This window comes from Mytilus californianus, unplaced genomic scaffold (genome assembly GCF_021869535.1).
Source record: "Mytilus californianus isolate M0D057914Y unplaced genomic scaffold, xbMytCali1.0.p SCAF_1, whole genome shotgun sequence".
In the NCBI taxonomy this organism is placed as follows: domain Eukaryota; kingdom Metazoa; phylum Mollusca; class Bivalvia; order Mytilida; family Mytilidae; genus Mytilus; species Mytilus californianus.
Window position 1 is genome coordinate 128,706,505 of NW_026262581.1, and position 15,130 is coordinate 128,721,634.

A 15,130-nucleotide genomic window follows, 5' to 3' on the forward strand; every position below is an offset into this window, starting at 1 on the left:
TAGTTTTATCATTACCAAATAATAATTTTAAGTTTTTAGCAATTAAAAGCTAAGAGTTTTAACATAATCACATACACAAATTTGATGATGCATTTTATCCTGAAGTAAATGAATTGAATTAAAAAAATAGAATTTGACCTTTTTTTATCTCTCATTTAGTGCACATTTTACTGTTTTTTTTCTTGCAAAACATCACAGATATCTGCATGCACATGTTTTATAAGAGCATATACTGTTTATTAAAAGAAATGATTGAAAAAAGAGAGATGTAGATTTAAAGTACAGCAAAACTATAGGTTTTGAATGAACAGATAGATATCTCAACAACCTTGTCTTATTTACCAAAGCATGAACACAAAAGATGATCTTGCACTTTAACCTTTCCAGTTTGCACATCGTATGTAATTGTTGTACTGTGTTTGCTGTAAATAGTGTTAAAAAGTGTATATTGATCAGATATATTTGAAGGCAGTAAACCAGAAATGGCATACTTTTTTTCTTTTTCTTATATCCAAAAGTAGAGTATTTCAATCTTGAGAAAAGAAAGAAATGATTTAAGACTTTACATAGATTTTTCATATAGAAGTATGAATATTTTGGTTAATTTCATTTAGTCATATTGGTAAAATGATTGATTTAGGAATAGGGGAAAAGACATCTATGAATTGTAAGTATTTTTACAATTGATCGTAAACTTGTTTCTGATGGAGTAAGTTACAGCAAACACAACCATTCTTTTCATTGTGATGATTTTTCTGTCTATGATGTAGTAAAATCAGCATGATAGTTATTATTGTGATTTTATTTTACTACTGCACACGTGAGAATGTAATGTATACATTTAACAATTATCTTGTTTGTTCTATTTTCAGTGACTTGGTGGTAGTCAAGCGGGTGCCTGCTGTTCCCTGCACCTCCTACCTAATTTTTAGCTTGCTCTATCTCTCTTTTTCTTTTTCTCTGCATGCGAGTTAGTAGGCTTGTGTTTATATTTGAATGTCTTACATTTATTCTTTACATATATATTGAAATTACCCCCAAAATAGTTGGCTTTTTATCTATATACAGAACACCCTTGTGTTGGTTTTCTTACTTTTTTTGATTCATTTCAAATTATTCCTTGAGTATTACATATTTAATCATATATAAAATGATGCCAGAAAAAATGTAGAAACAGTACCTGTAGTTCAGATTAAAAATATGCAATTACTTTTTATTAATAACTTATTTTTAAAATGAATGAACAATTCCAATTAACTATTAAGTATAGAGCATGTTAAGGTTTGCCATACCTAACACATAGCACTAGTGATTTCAAGATTTAAGCAGTGAAAAGAAAGTCAAATGTTCCAGCTTTGCCTGAAGTTGCTTTTTCCAAAATTCCTGCTTAATCTAAATGTTAACTGCACTGTTTGTGTTGATATATATCAACTAAAGCACTCTAGGAAATAATCCATTCAATTGTTTCAGGGTCGATTAGTGGATTCCTATGATAAACTTGGTCAGGACCTAAACAATGAACTAAATTGGCTGTCGGATGTTGAACAGCTTCTTAGAGATGATCATCCAATTAGTGATGACCTGGACAAGGTTAAAGGTCAACTACAAGCTCAAAAGGTATATTGAGTTTTGTAATAAAAAAAAAAAGTTTTAAACAGATATTCACAGAAAATAGTTAAACAACTTCATGAGATGAGACTTATTATTTATCCTTGAAAGACTTGTAAACCATAATTATATTGCTTCTTAAATTTTGTGTCTTTTCTGTAAGAGCTGATAAAAATGACTCTTTAATAAGGTATTTGTGAACTTGATTATTGTCGAGCCTTCGACTTTTGTCGAAAAAGCGAGACATAGCGATCCTACATTCCGTCGGCGTCGTCGTCGTCGCGGCGTCCACAAATATTCACTCTGTGGTTAAAGTTTTTGAAATTTTAATAACTTTCTTAAACTATCCTGGATTTCTACCAAACTTGGACAGAAGCTTGTTTATGATCATAAGATTATATTCAAAAGTAAATTTTGTAAAAAAAAAATTCCATTTTTTCCGTATTTTACTTATAAGTGGACTTAGTTTTTCTGCCAGGAAACATTACATTCACTCTGTGGTTAAAGTTTTTGAAATTTTAATAACTTTCTTAAACTATCCTGGATTTCTACAAAACTTGGAAAGAAGCTTGTTTATGATCATAAGATAGTATCCAGAAGTAAATTTTGTAAAAAAAAAAATCCATATTTTCCGTATTTTACTTATAAATGGACTTAGTTTTTCTGCCAGTTAACATTACATTCACTCTGTGGTTAAAGTTTTTAAAATTTTAACAACTTTCTTAAACTATCCTGGATTTGTCCCACACTTGGACAGAAGCTTGTTTATGATCAAAAGCTAGTATCTAGAAGGAAATTTTGATAAAATTTTGTTCCATTTTTTCTGTATTTTACTTATAAATGGACTTAGTTTTTCTTCCAGTCAACATTACATACATTCTGCAGTTTAAGTTTTTAAAACATTTATTAGATTCATAAATTATCCTGGATTTTTACCAAACTTGGACAGAAGCTACTTACAATCAAAAGATAGTATAGAGAGGAATATTTTTATTAATTTTTTTCCTCATTTTTGTTGAGCCTGCGATTAACACCAAAAGTAGGCGAGACACTGGGTTCCGCGGAACCCTTACGAATTTTTTTTCTATGGGAACTAACCCTAAAACTATATATATATGTTCAAAAGGATTTCAAAAGAATGAATACAAATTATATTTGCAGGATCTTATCTTAGACATACAACAACATCAACAACCAATAGCAGCTCTGATTTACCAGACTGAACAGCTACTAGAGAACCACGAGGAAGAGCTAACCCCAGAACAGGTCACAGAACTTCAAAATCTCACATCAAATCTCAAGTCAAACTTTGCTAAATGTCAGAAAACCTCAAGTACACGACTAAAACATCTGACCACAGCCTCTGATGAACTGGCCAAACATGAGGCAGAGCATGAAAAGTTCTTAGAATGGGTTGTCACAACAGATAATGACCTGAGAGCTCTGGAAATAGAAGCTCGCAATCTGGACAGTATAAAACAAGTTACAGACAAACAAATGGTAATATGAATTTTTGTGTAGCAGATCATTTTTAACAATGACTATGAATGTCCTTGAGTTGATAAATGAAATTGGATATGGTACTGGTGTAGTACTGTGGGTTCATTTTTATTCGTGGTATACCAATTTTCGTGGGTTTCATGGGTCACAGCGAACAACGAATTTAAGAATTCAACGAAGAATAATCCCGAGAAATGTGTATGGAGTCGGATGTTTATTTCCGGTTATGTTATGCAGTTCTAGTATAGTGTTGACTAGCAATAAACATTGTAACATAACACATGTTTTTATTGAAAGAAGATACAAGTATTTTGATTAAATCAACAATTAATATATCGAATATCAGTGATAATTTACTTTTTAAAATTGATTAAAACTGTTCATGGAAAATAACTGCAAGTTGTTAATTACCGTGTCATAGTTTGGTTTACTGGTGATTAAAAATCAATAGGATTAAGTACGGGGATATTGCCCGTAGGTAATATGACAGGAACATTTATTTTCACACCTTTTACTTATATGACTGTTTATTATATCGTGATTAGGGAACTGAGCTTTCAATCATAGAATTTTGAATGCCTTATAAAATTCCGACAAGAATCTATAAATTGTAAAACAAAAAAATAATTAGTTGTCTTTGTCCATTATTGTAATAGAAGTTTTCAATGAACACTTTAACCTAGGATGACCAAGCGAGGATTTTGACAATTCAAAACTTTTTCAATGAATTCCTTCTTTTTTGTTTGTTTTATTATTGATCAAACCAAGGAGGTTATATCATCTCCAAAATCAAAAAGAAATCCACGAATTACGTATCTGATTTTTTTTTTTTTTTTTTTGTAATCAGCGATCCACGAATTTACGTATACCAGGAAACGTCTTTTTTTCTCTATCCACAAAAATTGATACCCACAAAAATAATTTAAATTTGATAAAAGAAATGTATTCAATAAGCTGTTGGGATTTAAAAAGAATGTGAGTGTTATCTTCATAAGGTTAAACTTGCAATTACAACCTTAAAAGTTCTGATTCACCGTTATTATAAACTACATATTTTTCATTTTTCGTTGATTTCCCCTTAATTTATAAAGTTAAACAATATTGAGCTATATTTTTAATTTCTAATTATATATTTTCACAGAAAATGATGAATGACATAATATCCCACCAAGCTGACACCAGATTCTTGACAATGACAGTACAGAAATATATGGAGGAATCAAAGGTTAGTTAAATACATATGGAGTGGAAGACATATGGGCATGAGAGAAATTTCAGTGACATACATAAAAATAACAGTTTTTCATATAAATCAAACTTTTACAACTGACAGATTTAAAAGGTCTTCAAAAATATCCAGAGTCCACACCTTGCAGCAAGTTCAGATCAGCTGTAAGATGGGCAAGCCTTATTCTTAAATAATAGCTGTAAATATCTTGAGAAAGATTTATTTAAGTAACCAATAAATTACATAATATAAGAGAGAAGTCATTCTACAAAAACTGTCAGTCACATTGGCTTGATATTATTGTGACTTTGTATAATCATCATTATTCTGAGGAATAAGAAAATACTTCATTTCAGCTTTAAACAAGGAGTTATTTGAATCTGGAATAATTTTGAATTCTGGAAAATTAATAAGAAATGTATGATGAAAACTAACCAAATTTAGGAGGGTTAGCCATACATGCATGGCTAAGGGGGTTAGTTAGTTCATACTGAACTATTAGTGAAAGTAACCTGAACCTAAGCCATGTGCGCATGGCTACCCTATTTAGTTGGGTTAGTTTTCATTTTACATTTCTAACCAATTATCCAGAATTGAAAATTATTCCAGAATCAAATAATTCCTTGTTTTTAAGACTATATGATAAATCTGTTATGTCATGAAACTTAAACTTGTTTCAATTTATATTTAAAACTAGCACCTGTGTTAATGTACCTGATTATGCAAAGTTGATATTTATTTTATAGAAAAATAGAAAAATTACATATTTTTTACATCCTTCTTTTTAGCTGCATAAACTGGAAGTAGATGCCTTTAAAGCTAATCGTAGAAAGACTTCCCGTCTCAGCTGGATAGGAATGGAGGGCATGGATGCTGAAACCGTAGCTGAGAGGTTAAAGGATACAACTACAAGATATGATGAAGTAAAGTTAAGATGCAGCTCATTTGGTGACAAACTATCTTCTGTTTCTGCTAAACAGAGAGAATTCAATGACAGCACATTTAAATTGTTATCTTGGTTGACTGGTACCGAAGAAAAACTTTCAGATTTAAGACAGGAACCAGGTTCTGTTGATTCTGACAACTTTCAAAATCAGATGGAAATGATGAAATCCTTAAGTAGTGATGCAATAGCACATAAGTCACAATTAGAAGAATTAGAAAAATCTTCCCGAGAACTGATAGCTGATCTGCACAGTCTGGCAATTGAGACTTCCGATATAGATGGGCTACAAGAAATCATATCAGATATCAGTGATCGACAAGAAGAAGTTGTAGCAGAAATTCATGAAAGGACAAATAATTTACAAACCGCTCTTACAAAGTCACAAAATGTTGAAGATGCTTTGGACAATATGTTGACATGGTTACGTGACACTGAGGGTGCATTGAACAATCAAAGACGCGCAAGTCTCAGTCGTTATAACTTGAATGAACAATGTCAGAATTTAGATCTAATCAAAGCCGATATTGACAGTCACAAACCTAGTATAGAAGCTATCAGAAATGAAGCTAATGAACTGATCAAAACTTGTGAACTTGACACTGCTAAAACAATAGAGGCCAAAGTTGGCAATCTTGAAGCACAATTCCATACTGTGCAGAATAAATGTAAAACCAGAAATAAGGACTTACAAGAGCTTTCAGAAACTTTGGAAGAATTTCATGACACACTTGATAAGTGTAAACACTGGATTGCAGGAAATACTACAACATTAGAAGATCGGGAATGGAATAAAAAACCAGTAGAAACTGTTAAAGACATTGTTGAAAAAGTAACCTCTGAAAAAGAAGACAAACAAAAGATCATTGAGGAATTAAGATCTCTTGGCCAAGCTCTGGTAGAAGATTCTAGAACTGGAGAAGTTGGTGCTGTCAAGGAATCTCTGAGTGATTTAGACAGACGGTGGCATGAAATGGTGGCATTGCTATCTGAACGTGAACAAGAGACACTAGAGAAAGACAGACAAGGAAGTGAATATGAAACAATGAAAAAGAATGTAGTTGATTGGTTAACTAAGGTGGAGAACAAAGTCGATGGATTTGAACCTGTGGCTGTAGATGTTGATATAGCTGAAAACCAAATAGAAGAATTACAGGTATGTTTATCATCTTGTTTGGAGGATGTCTGTATACATAAACTAAATCATGCTTAATTCTGCAATTGTTATGGATTTATCGATATATTGTAGGCAATAACAAAATTGAATCATATGGGATTTTAAAAAAATACAAATGCTAATTCAAGAATTCAAATGTGGACATGCTTGCGTTAATTATTTCTGTTTAATGAATGATCACATGTTGAATATTTTTTTACATTTGAATTTCTTGGATTAGTAATTCTATAAATTTTACTTGTTGGATAGTATTCAGCATTAGCATGTTACAGTAAATTAAGTATAAAGTAAAAATGTGATACATGTATATTTTTTTTTAAAGATGTGTAAAAAATAGTACCGATAACAGGCTACTTGGTAAATTAATAAATGCAAACAAATTTCTTTGTTTTGTTTTAGCCTATGTTACAACAATACCAACAATATGCTGAAACTGTTGATGAAGTAAATGACCTTGGGGCAGCTTATGATAACCTTCAAAACCCAGATACTAGACCTAGTAGTCCATTCAGAAAGATTATGAGTAAGTACATTTGTATAATCTAAAAAATCAAAGTTTTACAAAACATGCTAAATATCTATTACAGTGAAACCTATCTGATCTGAACCCTTTATAAACCAGTAATCTGTCTACAATGGACTGGTGTATCAGGACATAAAAAAAGAAAATCCTTTAAAATTCTATCATTGTGTTAACTGAACACCTATTTGACATAAACAAATTATTCATCCAGCAAAGGTTTTGATTTAGACAGGTTTTACTATATCTCTAAATAAGTCAAAAGTGTGATTTAGACAGGATTTACGATATCTCTAACAAAGTCAAAAGTGTGATTTAGACAGGTTTTACTATATCTCTAAACAAGTCAAAAGTTTGATTTAGGCTGTTTTTACTATATCTTGAACAAAGTCAAAATTGTGATTTTAATCTTATTTACTTATGATATGACTTCCCTTACACAGTAGAAAGTAAAAAAACTTTTTTTAAAGAATGTTTAAAAATAAATGGATTGCTTGAAAGATAAATTATATGCCAGCATAATTCAGGAAAATATAGAAATGTTTATAAGTGTTAATCTGTGGTAATGAAGATATATCTGGATATGACAGATAACATTGGTCAATTACAAACATTTGTATTTTGTTGATTGCTGTGACTGTATATAACATGACATTTGTTCTTATTTTTAGGAGGCAGAAGATTATCCAGTCTAATGTCACCAAGAGTCCGAAGTCCATCCCCATCATTTACTTATCCATCCTCACCATCACCTAATGTAATCAGTCCTGCTAGTGATTCTAGTGGATTCAGTAGTAAAAAGAGTTCCAGTGACAACTTTAATCTAGAAGGTAAATGTTTTCCTCTGCATAAGGATTTTCATGTATTTTATTCAGAAGTAGTAAATTTAACTTGGATTGAATTGAGTATCATCTATAACATTTTATATCAGTATCTTCAATTTTTTAGTCTTTATTGTGTAAGAGACTTGTTTGCTGTTCTGTGTTTCTGACTTAACTTACTTTTTCATTTTCATCTATAAAGATCAAAATATTTATTTTATACATATTGGCACTCATATTTTTGATGATAATGGAATGTTTTTACAGATTTGACAGAAATCCAACAAGAACTGGTTGACATTAATCATCGTTATGACCTTCTTGGTGACCGACTGGCAGATCGTCACCAAGAGCTACAGAACATGTTGTCAAGTACCAAAACATTCCTACAGGATGTGAATGACCTTATGACTTGGGTTGATCTTAAGGAACTGGATGCCAGCCTGTCTCCTTCCTTACCTACAAGTGAAAGGGAGGCTAAGAAACAGTTGAAACTTCAAGAGGTAAGTTATGATATTAAAGTGACAGTAGCAGTGGGTTTTATCAGATGCATTTACTGAAAAGTACTACATGACGTTTCTACCATTATATCCTGGCACATTTCTCCACTTAATATAGCTAGCTATTTGAAAAATTAAAAAAAGGTAGATAAAATAGGTAAATTAATTGTTATAATTTATATATTCTTTATAATGGAATACTAGATTACATACACTTAATTTAGATGTTAGCCTTTCTTCATACAGCATATCTGATACACCAGATGTTTATATGTATCGAATATTTTATCCCTTTCCATCACCATTTAATAAAGAAGGAGTGGTTCATTGGTAAAGCAAAGCTCAATGTGACTTGGATCATCTGAGTGTGCAAGATTTACAATAGAAATTTGAAGTCTTGTGTGGGCTTAACCCACTGTAGAGCTTTGCATGGTTTATAAAAAATAAGTATTTGATCAGAAAAGACTTTAAATATATGCAGAATTTGAAAAGATAATGAAATAAAATAAATTAGGTAAAATAAAGCATGAAAGGTTCTTTTCATTTAAATTAAATTTAACTCATTTTCCTATTTTACACATTACCAAATGAAAATATTAATCAATGAACTTTTTTCTATACTTGCAGACTCTACATAAAGAATTACTTGAGAAAGAGGCTCTGATTGAGGACATCAGAAACAAATCTCAAGAACTGATGAAGACCAAGAAAGGTGTCCCAGGAATGGATAGGGTTCAACAACAGTTTGCAGAATTAGGTAACCGTCAGCCATGTAGAAGATTTTATGAATTTTCTTTTCATATTAAATGCAAGTTTTCAATATCCCTCTGTCAAGATTCTGTCAGTATGCACAGGAAAATAAAACTATAATGTTAATTTTTACTTATATAAATATGCAAACTCTTTTAGCCTTAATTGTAATGATAGATAGAATAAAGCAATTTTTGTCTACTTATTGTACCCTGCACGACACGTTGCAGGGGACATAGAAATACTGGGCTTCCATCTGGTTTTGTTAGCCCTCTTACGTGTACAATTCTTACAGATTTTTATAAAACTTATATCATCTGTTTATATCAGCAATGTCTTGGATAACTTCAAAAATCAGTGGCGATTAATTATTTTTTAAAGACTTGTGCCCCTTTGAAATATTAATTATATGGAAAATTGCATTGTAAGCGGTCTCGTGTACTATTCTTGCCAAATTTTTATAAAACTTATATCAAAGGTTTATAAAAGCAATGTTTCGGACAAATTCAAAATCAGTGCCAATCAAATTTTTTTTAAAGAGTTATGGCCCTTCAAAACATTAATTATATTGCCTTATTGGAAATTGCATTGTATTCGCTCTCAAGCCTTCATTTCTCTTAAGATATTTTTAAAAAGTGTTTTAAAAAAAATTTTTTTTTTAGTCATTGCCCTTGAATAGATAAGATATGTGCAGTGAGGGGGACATTGGAACTCTGTTCTTTTATTCCAGATGACAAATGGTTGGATGTAAAGGTTGCCTCAGAACAACGTAGAAAAGCCTTAGAGGGAATGGTATCAGACATCAGAGACTTCAAGGATGCTGGTGTACATCTACAGAAATGGATAGCTCAGAAAGAGAAAATGGTGGCAGTACTGGGACCAGTAGCTACAGAACCATCCCAGATCCACAACCAACAAGAACAAATTAAAATCTTGAAAGAGGAAGTGGCTGGACAGGAACCAACGTATGAACGTTTAATCCAGAGTGGACATAGCATCCTGGACAAATGTCAACCAGACTCCACAGATGCTGCTCATATCAGTGAGAAGATGGCAGTTATCAGTAAAGGGTGGGACCAGCTCAGTTCACGACTTGGTGACAGAGATAAGACACTTGTTGCAGTCGAGGGAATGAGTGCTGAATTTAATGAAACATTGCAGTCACTACATGACTGGTTGAATGACTACACGGAAAGAGTTGATGGAGTAAATACTCAACCCACCAATCCAGAGGAACACCAAAGACAGATACATAGATTACAGGTAGGTTATGTTAGCACATTTAAAATCTGACTCAGCGTGTCTGTCTAGTACAAGATAATATATCAAGTGGTGATGTAGGATTTTCCTTTCAGATACAAAAGTTTCATTAGATTATGTAAAACATGTAAAAAAAACAATTAAGATGTGATTCTAATTTCTCTTATTTTCAGTCATTGGAAGGTGAACTTGTAAATCAGCAGCCGTTACTGAGCAAACTGAAGGAGCTTGGTAAGAAGGTTGGTGACAATACCAAAGATCTTAGTACTAAATCTGAACTGAAGAACAAAATATCAGCCATAGAGAAACCAGTCACAGAAATGGAATCTATACTTGGTAGGTATAATAGGAAGGGAAAAAAGCTTTGTATAAAAACATTAAAGTAGAACAGATTTGACATTTTGTGTTGTTTTTTTTTAATCAGACAGTGACTCTATATAAGAAACGACAATTTACAAATATAATCCATTTTTAGAATATTTTCTTCATTTGAGCATGTAATTTTATACAGAAATTCACTGTGTTGACTTTATTGAATCATAAGCACTTAAAAAGGTAGTAGTTTAGATTTATTGATGAAAAAAGACTATAATTACTAGTTAAAGGTTATTGATCTCATTATTAGCTGCAAAGAAGACCAGTATAGAACAATCGAGTCAAGAAGGAGAACAGTTCCAAGAAGGTTGTCAGGAAATACTGGACTGGGTATCTGATCTCCGTGGTAAAATACAGAAACAACCACCTGTGTCTGGTAACCTTGACCTCCTGAGAGAACAATCTCTACAACAAAAGGTAGGCAATAGACTTGTACTTTGTGATGTTCTTGAGTACATGTTATTTTTTGTCTCGCCTGCAACAAAATTAAACTCTTTATATAAAGCTTTATATTTTAGAAGGTAGAAGACCTAGATGCTTCATACTTTGTATGCTTATACCTTCTGTTACAAAGTTTCTGTCTGTCATATGTCCTTGACCTAATTTTCATGGTTCGACTACTGGCTGGAAAAAAAAAATTGTTTTTTGTCATGTGAATTTCTCACTTATTATGAGTAATAGAATAACTATATTTGGTATATCGGTTCCTGTCTGCCCGACAGAGTTCACGTGACTTTCACCTCATTATATGGATCAATGATCAAGGTTAAAGCTACGTGTTAAGGTCCGTTTTACAGATACTGTAAGCAGAAGGTCAACTATATGTTGTGTATGGAATGATTGTAAGGGGTACATGTCAGTCTGGCAGGTTTCATCTGACCTTGACCTCATTTTCATGGTTCATTAGTCAATGTTAAGTTTTTGTGTTTTGATGTTTTTTTTCAATTACATAAGCAATAGGTCAACTATATTTGGTGTATGGAATGATTGTAAGGTGAACATGTCTGTCTTGTAGGATTTATCTGACCTTGAACTCATTGTTATGGATCTTTAAAAATGTTAAGTTTATGTGATGCTTGTAGTGAAACCTTTATCTTTAAGACTTTCACATAAAATCAATGGTCAGTAAAACAGGTGAGACATTTCAGCGTGTGCACTCTTGTGTTATTATACCCCACGCAACGAGTTGCGGAGGGTATAATGTTTTTGACCCGTCCATCTGTCTGTCTGTCCGTCTGTCCGTCCGTCAGTCCATCAGTCCTGTTTCTTGTCATCGCAACTCCTCTCAAACCACACAACAGAATTTCACGAAACCTTTTTAGATAATAAGGACATACTATATAGATGTGCATTTCGACAGGAAATTACAATTCAATTCTTTTTCTAGGAGTTACGCCCCTATGAACTTATTTACTTTAATGTACTACTGCAACAGTTTGTCATCGCAACTCCTCTCAAACCACACAACAGAATTTCATGAAACATTTTCAGATAATAAGGACATACTACATAGATATGCATATCGACAGGAAATTACGATTCAATTTTTTTTCCAGGAGTTACGCCCCTTTGAACTTATTTGCCCAATATACTACTGCTACCTTTTGTCATCGCAACTCTTCTCAAACCACACAACAGAATTTCATGAAACCTTTTCAGATAATAAGGACATACTACGTAGATGTGCATATCGACAGGAAATTACGATTCAATTTTTTTTCAGGAGTTACGCCCCTTTGAACTTATTTGCCCAATATACTACTGCAACCTTTTGTCATCGCAACTCCTCTCAAACCACACAACGGAATTTCATGAAACTGTGTAGATAATAAGGACATACTATGTAGATGTGCATATTGACAGGAAATTACGATTCAATTTTTTTTCCAGGAGTTACGCCCCTTTGAACTTATTTGCCCAATATACTACTGCAACCTTTTGTCATCGCAACTCCTCTCAAACCACACAACGGAATTTCATGAAACTGTGTATATAATAAGGACATACTATGTAGATGTGCATATTGACAGGAAATTATGATTCAATATTTTTTTCTTATACAATTTTTTTTTCTTACACTTATTTGATTTTTCCAATGACAATGTGGGGACGTGGGGTATGTGAGCGCACTCACTAAGGTTCATTCATTAAAGAGTCAATTAATTAAATTGTTTAGGTATATGATTTAAACAGTACTTGAAACAAAGAACAAGCAACTTGGTTATGACCATTTTTACTTTTAAGATTGCTTCATCTTTTAACAGTGAAATGTAATAATCATACAGGCAAAATACATGAAATGCTGAAGATTGTTATTGCAAATAGGGAAAAAAAAAACTGTAATTTTTAAGAGGGGTTTTTTTTTTTTTATTTAGTTGATCACACAAGATATCCAAGAGAGAGGTACTGAGGTAAGAGATATCCTTCGTAAAGGTAACAAATTACTTGACACATTGCCTCCATCCAGACATGCTAAAGAATTAGCTGAGAAGTTAGAAGACATTAAAACAGAGTGGGAGGAGTTAAACAGACAGGCCTTACAGAGATCACAGCAGATCGAGGCTAGTCAGAAACATGGCCAGAACTTCCAGGAACAGCTTGACAAGATATTGATGTGGCTGAACATTGATAATGAAAAACTTGCTAATATTGTACCAAAAAGTTTAGATAAAGATGTGGTGGCAAAGAAACTCAAGGATGCTCAGGTAATATATCTATAAGAAAGATACTCTGAAATCAATACAAAAATTAGATTTTGTTGGTCCTCAATGATAACAGTAATACTACATTAAAGTAGTATGTACTATTTAATATTATCTTTGTTCAGTCTGCTTCCAAAACTTAATCAATAAGAAAAAAGTCAAGGTTGATGTCAAGAACATTGAATTATACATTGCCAAGTTTGAGATTGAAAAAGTACTGTTTTAGCAAAAGCAAGTATAGTTCAGAAAGAGAGAGGGAGTTTGTTTTAACTTTGTTTCATCAAGATTGTGATCAGTTTTATTCTTTATGTACAGGCACTGCAGACAGATATTCTTAAACATTCCCATGACCATGACAATTTGAACAGAGAGGGCCAGTCATTGGTTGGATTAGTTGATACAGATCAAAGTCATGTTACCGACTCCTTATTTGATGCCAACAAACGATGGGAAAATCTCAGTCAAGGTAACCAGAACTATTCCTCAGATTTATCATTATATTATATGTATCTAAATACACATCTGATGCAATCCTAAAACAAGAACTTCTAATGTGATTTCACAATTTAAATGTTTTACCTTGTAAAACTGGAACTAGAATTATTTTATATTTCCTTTCAATTACAATATTTGTAGAAAAATAAGAAAATGTATTGTTTTAAGTGTTTTAATTGTTTAATGAGTTAAATTATATAGAAAAAACGTTTTGGAGGCTCTGAAAGTGACCATTAGAGGCAGGTGACCGCTGAAACAAGGTGACCATTAAGGCAGGTTTGACTGTATTTGTAGAAAAACAAGAAAATGTATTGTTTTAAGTGTGGTAGTATCAGTTAAACAGTTAGATGATTTATTCGTGTCAGTATTTTATGTTACATTTATTTAACAACACATAAGACATGCAGATTTGAATATTTATTTATTATACAGCTGTAGCAGACAAGATAGAAGAATTAGAAGACTTGTCTCAGAGACTGGAAGAATTCCATGACAACATGAGAGAATCAGAGTCTACGTTAGATAGATACAAAGATAAACTTGACAGTCATCTGAAACAGGGTAGTTCATCTAGAGATCCCAAGCACATAGATAAAATTAAGGTAAATAATACTACAGGAGTATCAGTATATTTATCTCAAATTCTCTTACCATTTATTATTCACTAAAATTCCTGCAATAAGTATAGATTATAACATGCCCTTTTCCATATTGGCCCTGGTATCGTCCCGAGACTCCCATATCGGCCTCGAGGCTTTAGCCGAGTGCCGATATGGGTCGAGTGATGATACCAGGGCCAATATGGAAAAGACATGTTATAATCTATTTATCACATATTTAAGTTCTGCAGAAAAGAGAAAAAAAATTCAATTATAACAATTTAATGAAATATAACAGGTAAAATCTTTAAAATTTTTATCACAAAAGTTTTATCACATTTTCAAATTTACTTTAGTTTTCATCATTTACTTCATAGAAATTAATTGTCACATTTCCACTTATTTTGGAATATGGCAATACACAATTGCCTAATTCTCCGGCACTTTTTAACCACTCCTAAGTCTCCTTTAGAATTTTAATGTCACTTTCAGTTTTTTCCTTGTGTTAGTGTTTTTCATTTGCTCTACAAAGTCTGTCCTATCGCTTTCCTCCACTGCGATGAAACGAGCACCGTCATTGTTCGCCATTGTCGTTAAGGACGCAATGACGTCACGTCATTTGGAATCAGGGCACAATAACCAATAACCTCTT

At 32.3% G+C, this 15,130-nt stretch overlaps 1 protein-coding gene across 6 annotated transcripts in view; it reads left to right on the forward strand.

The window, feature by feature from the left end:
• Positions 1 to 15,130, forward strand: part of LOC127733914 (microtubule-actin cross-linking factor 1, isoforms 1/2/3/4/5-like) — a 149,000-nt gene that overhangs the window by 93,113 nt on the left and 40,757 nt on the right. For all 6 annotated transcript variants that reach the window (XM_052243382.1, XM_052243390.1, XM_052243392.1 and 3 more), the window contains 14 exons: positions 1,471 to 1,617; positions 2,770 to 3,108; positions 4,250 to 4,333; positions 5,125 to 6,435; positions 6,856 to 6,979; positions 7,648 to 7,806; positions 8,065 to 8,300; positions 8,925 to 9,054; positions 9,778 to 10,310; positions 10,481 to 10,643; positions 10,933 to 11,099; positions 13,058 to 13,387; positions 13,700 to 13,850; positions 14,312 to 14,481. In XM_052243382.1, coding sequence (XP_052099342.1) covers positions 1,471 to 1,617; positions 2,770 to 3,108; positions 4,250 to 4,333; positions 5,125 to 6,435; positions 6,856 to 6,979; positions 7,648 to 7,806; positions 8,065 to 8,300; positions 8,925 to 9,054; positions 9,778 to 10,310; positions 10,481 to 10,643; positions 10,933 to 11,099; positions 13,058 to 13,387; positions 13,700 to 13,850; positions 14,312 to 14,481 — 4,044 coding nt within the window. The remainder of the gene's footprint in view (positions 1 to 1,470; positions 1,618 to 2,769; positions 3,109 to 4,249; positions 4,334 to 5,124; positions 6,436 to 6,855; positions 6,980 to 7,647; positions 7,807 to 8,064; positions 8,301 to 8,924; positions 9,055 to 9,777; positions 10,311 to 10,480; positions 10,644 to 10,932; positions 11,100 to 13,057; positions 13,388 to 13,699; positions 13,851 to 14,311; positions 14,482 to 15,130) is intronic.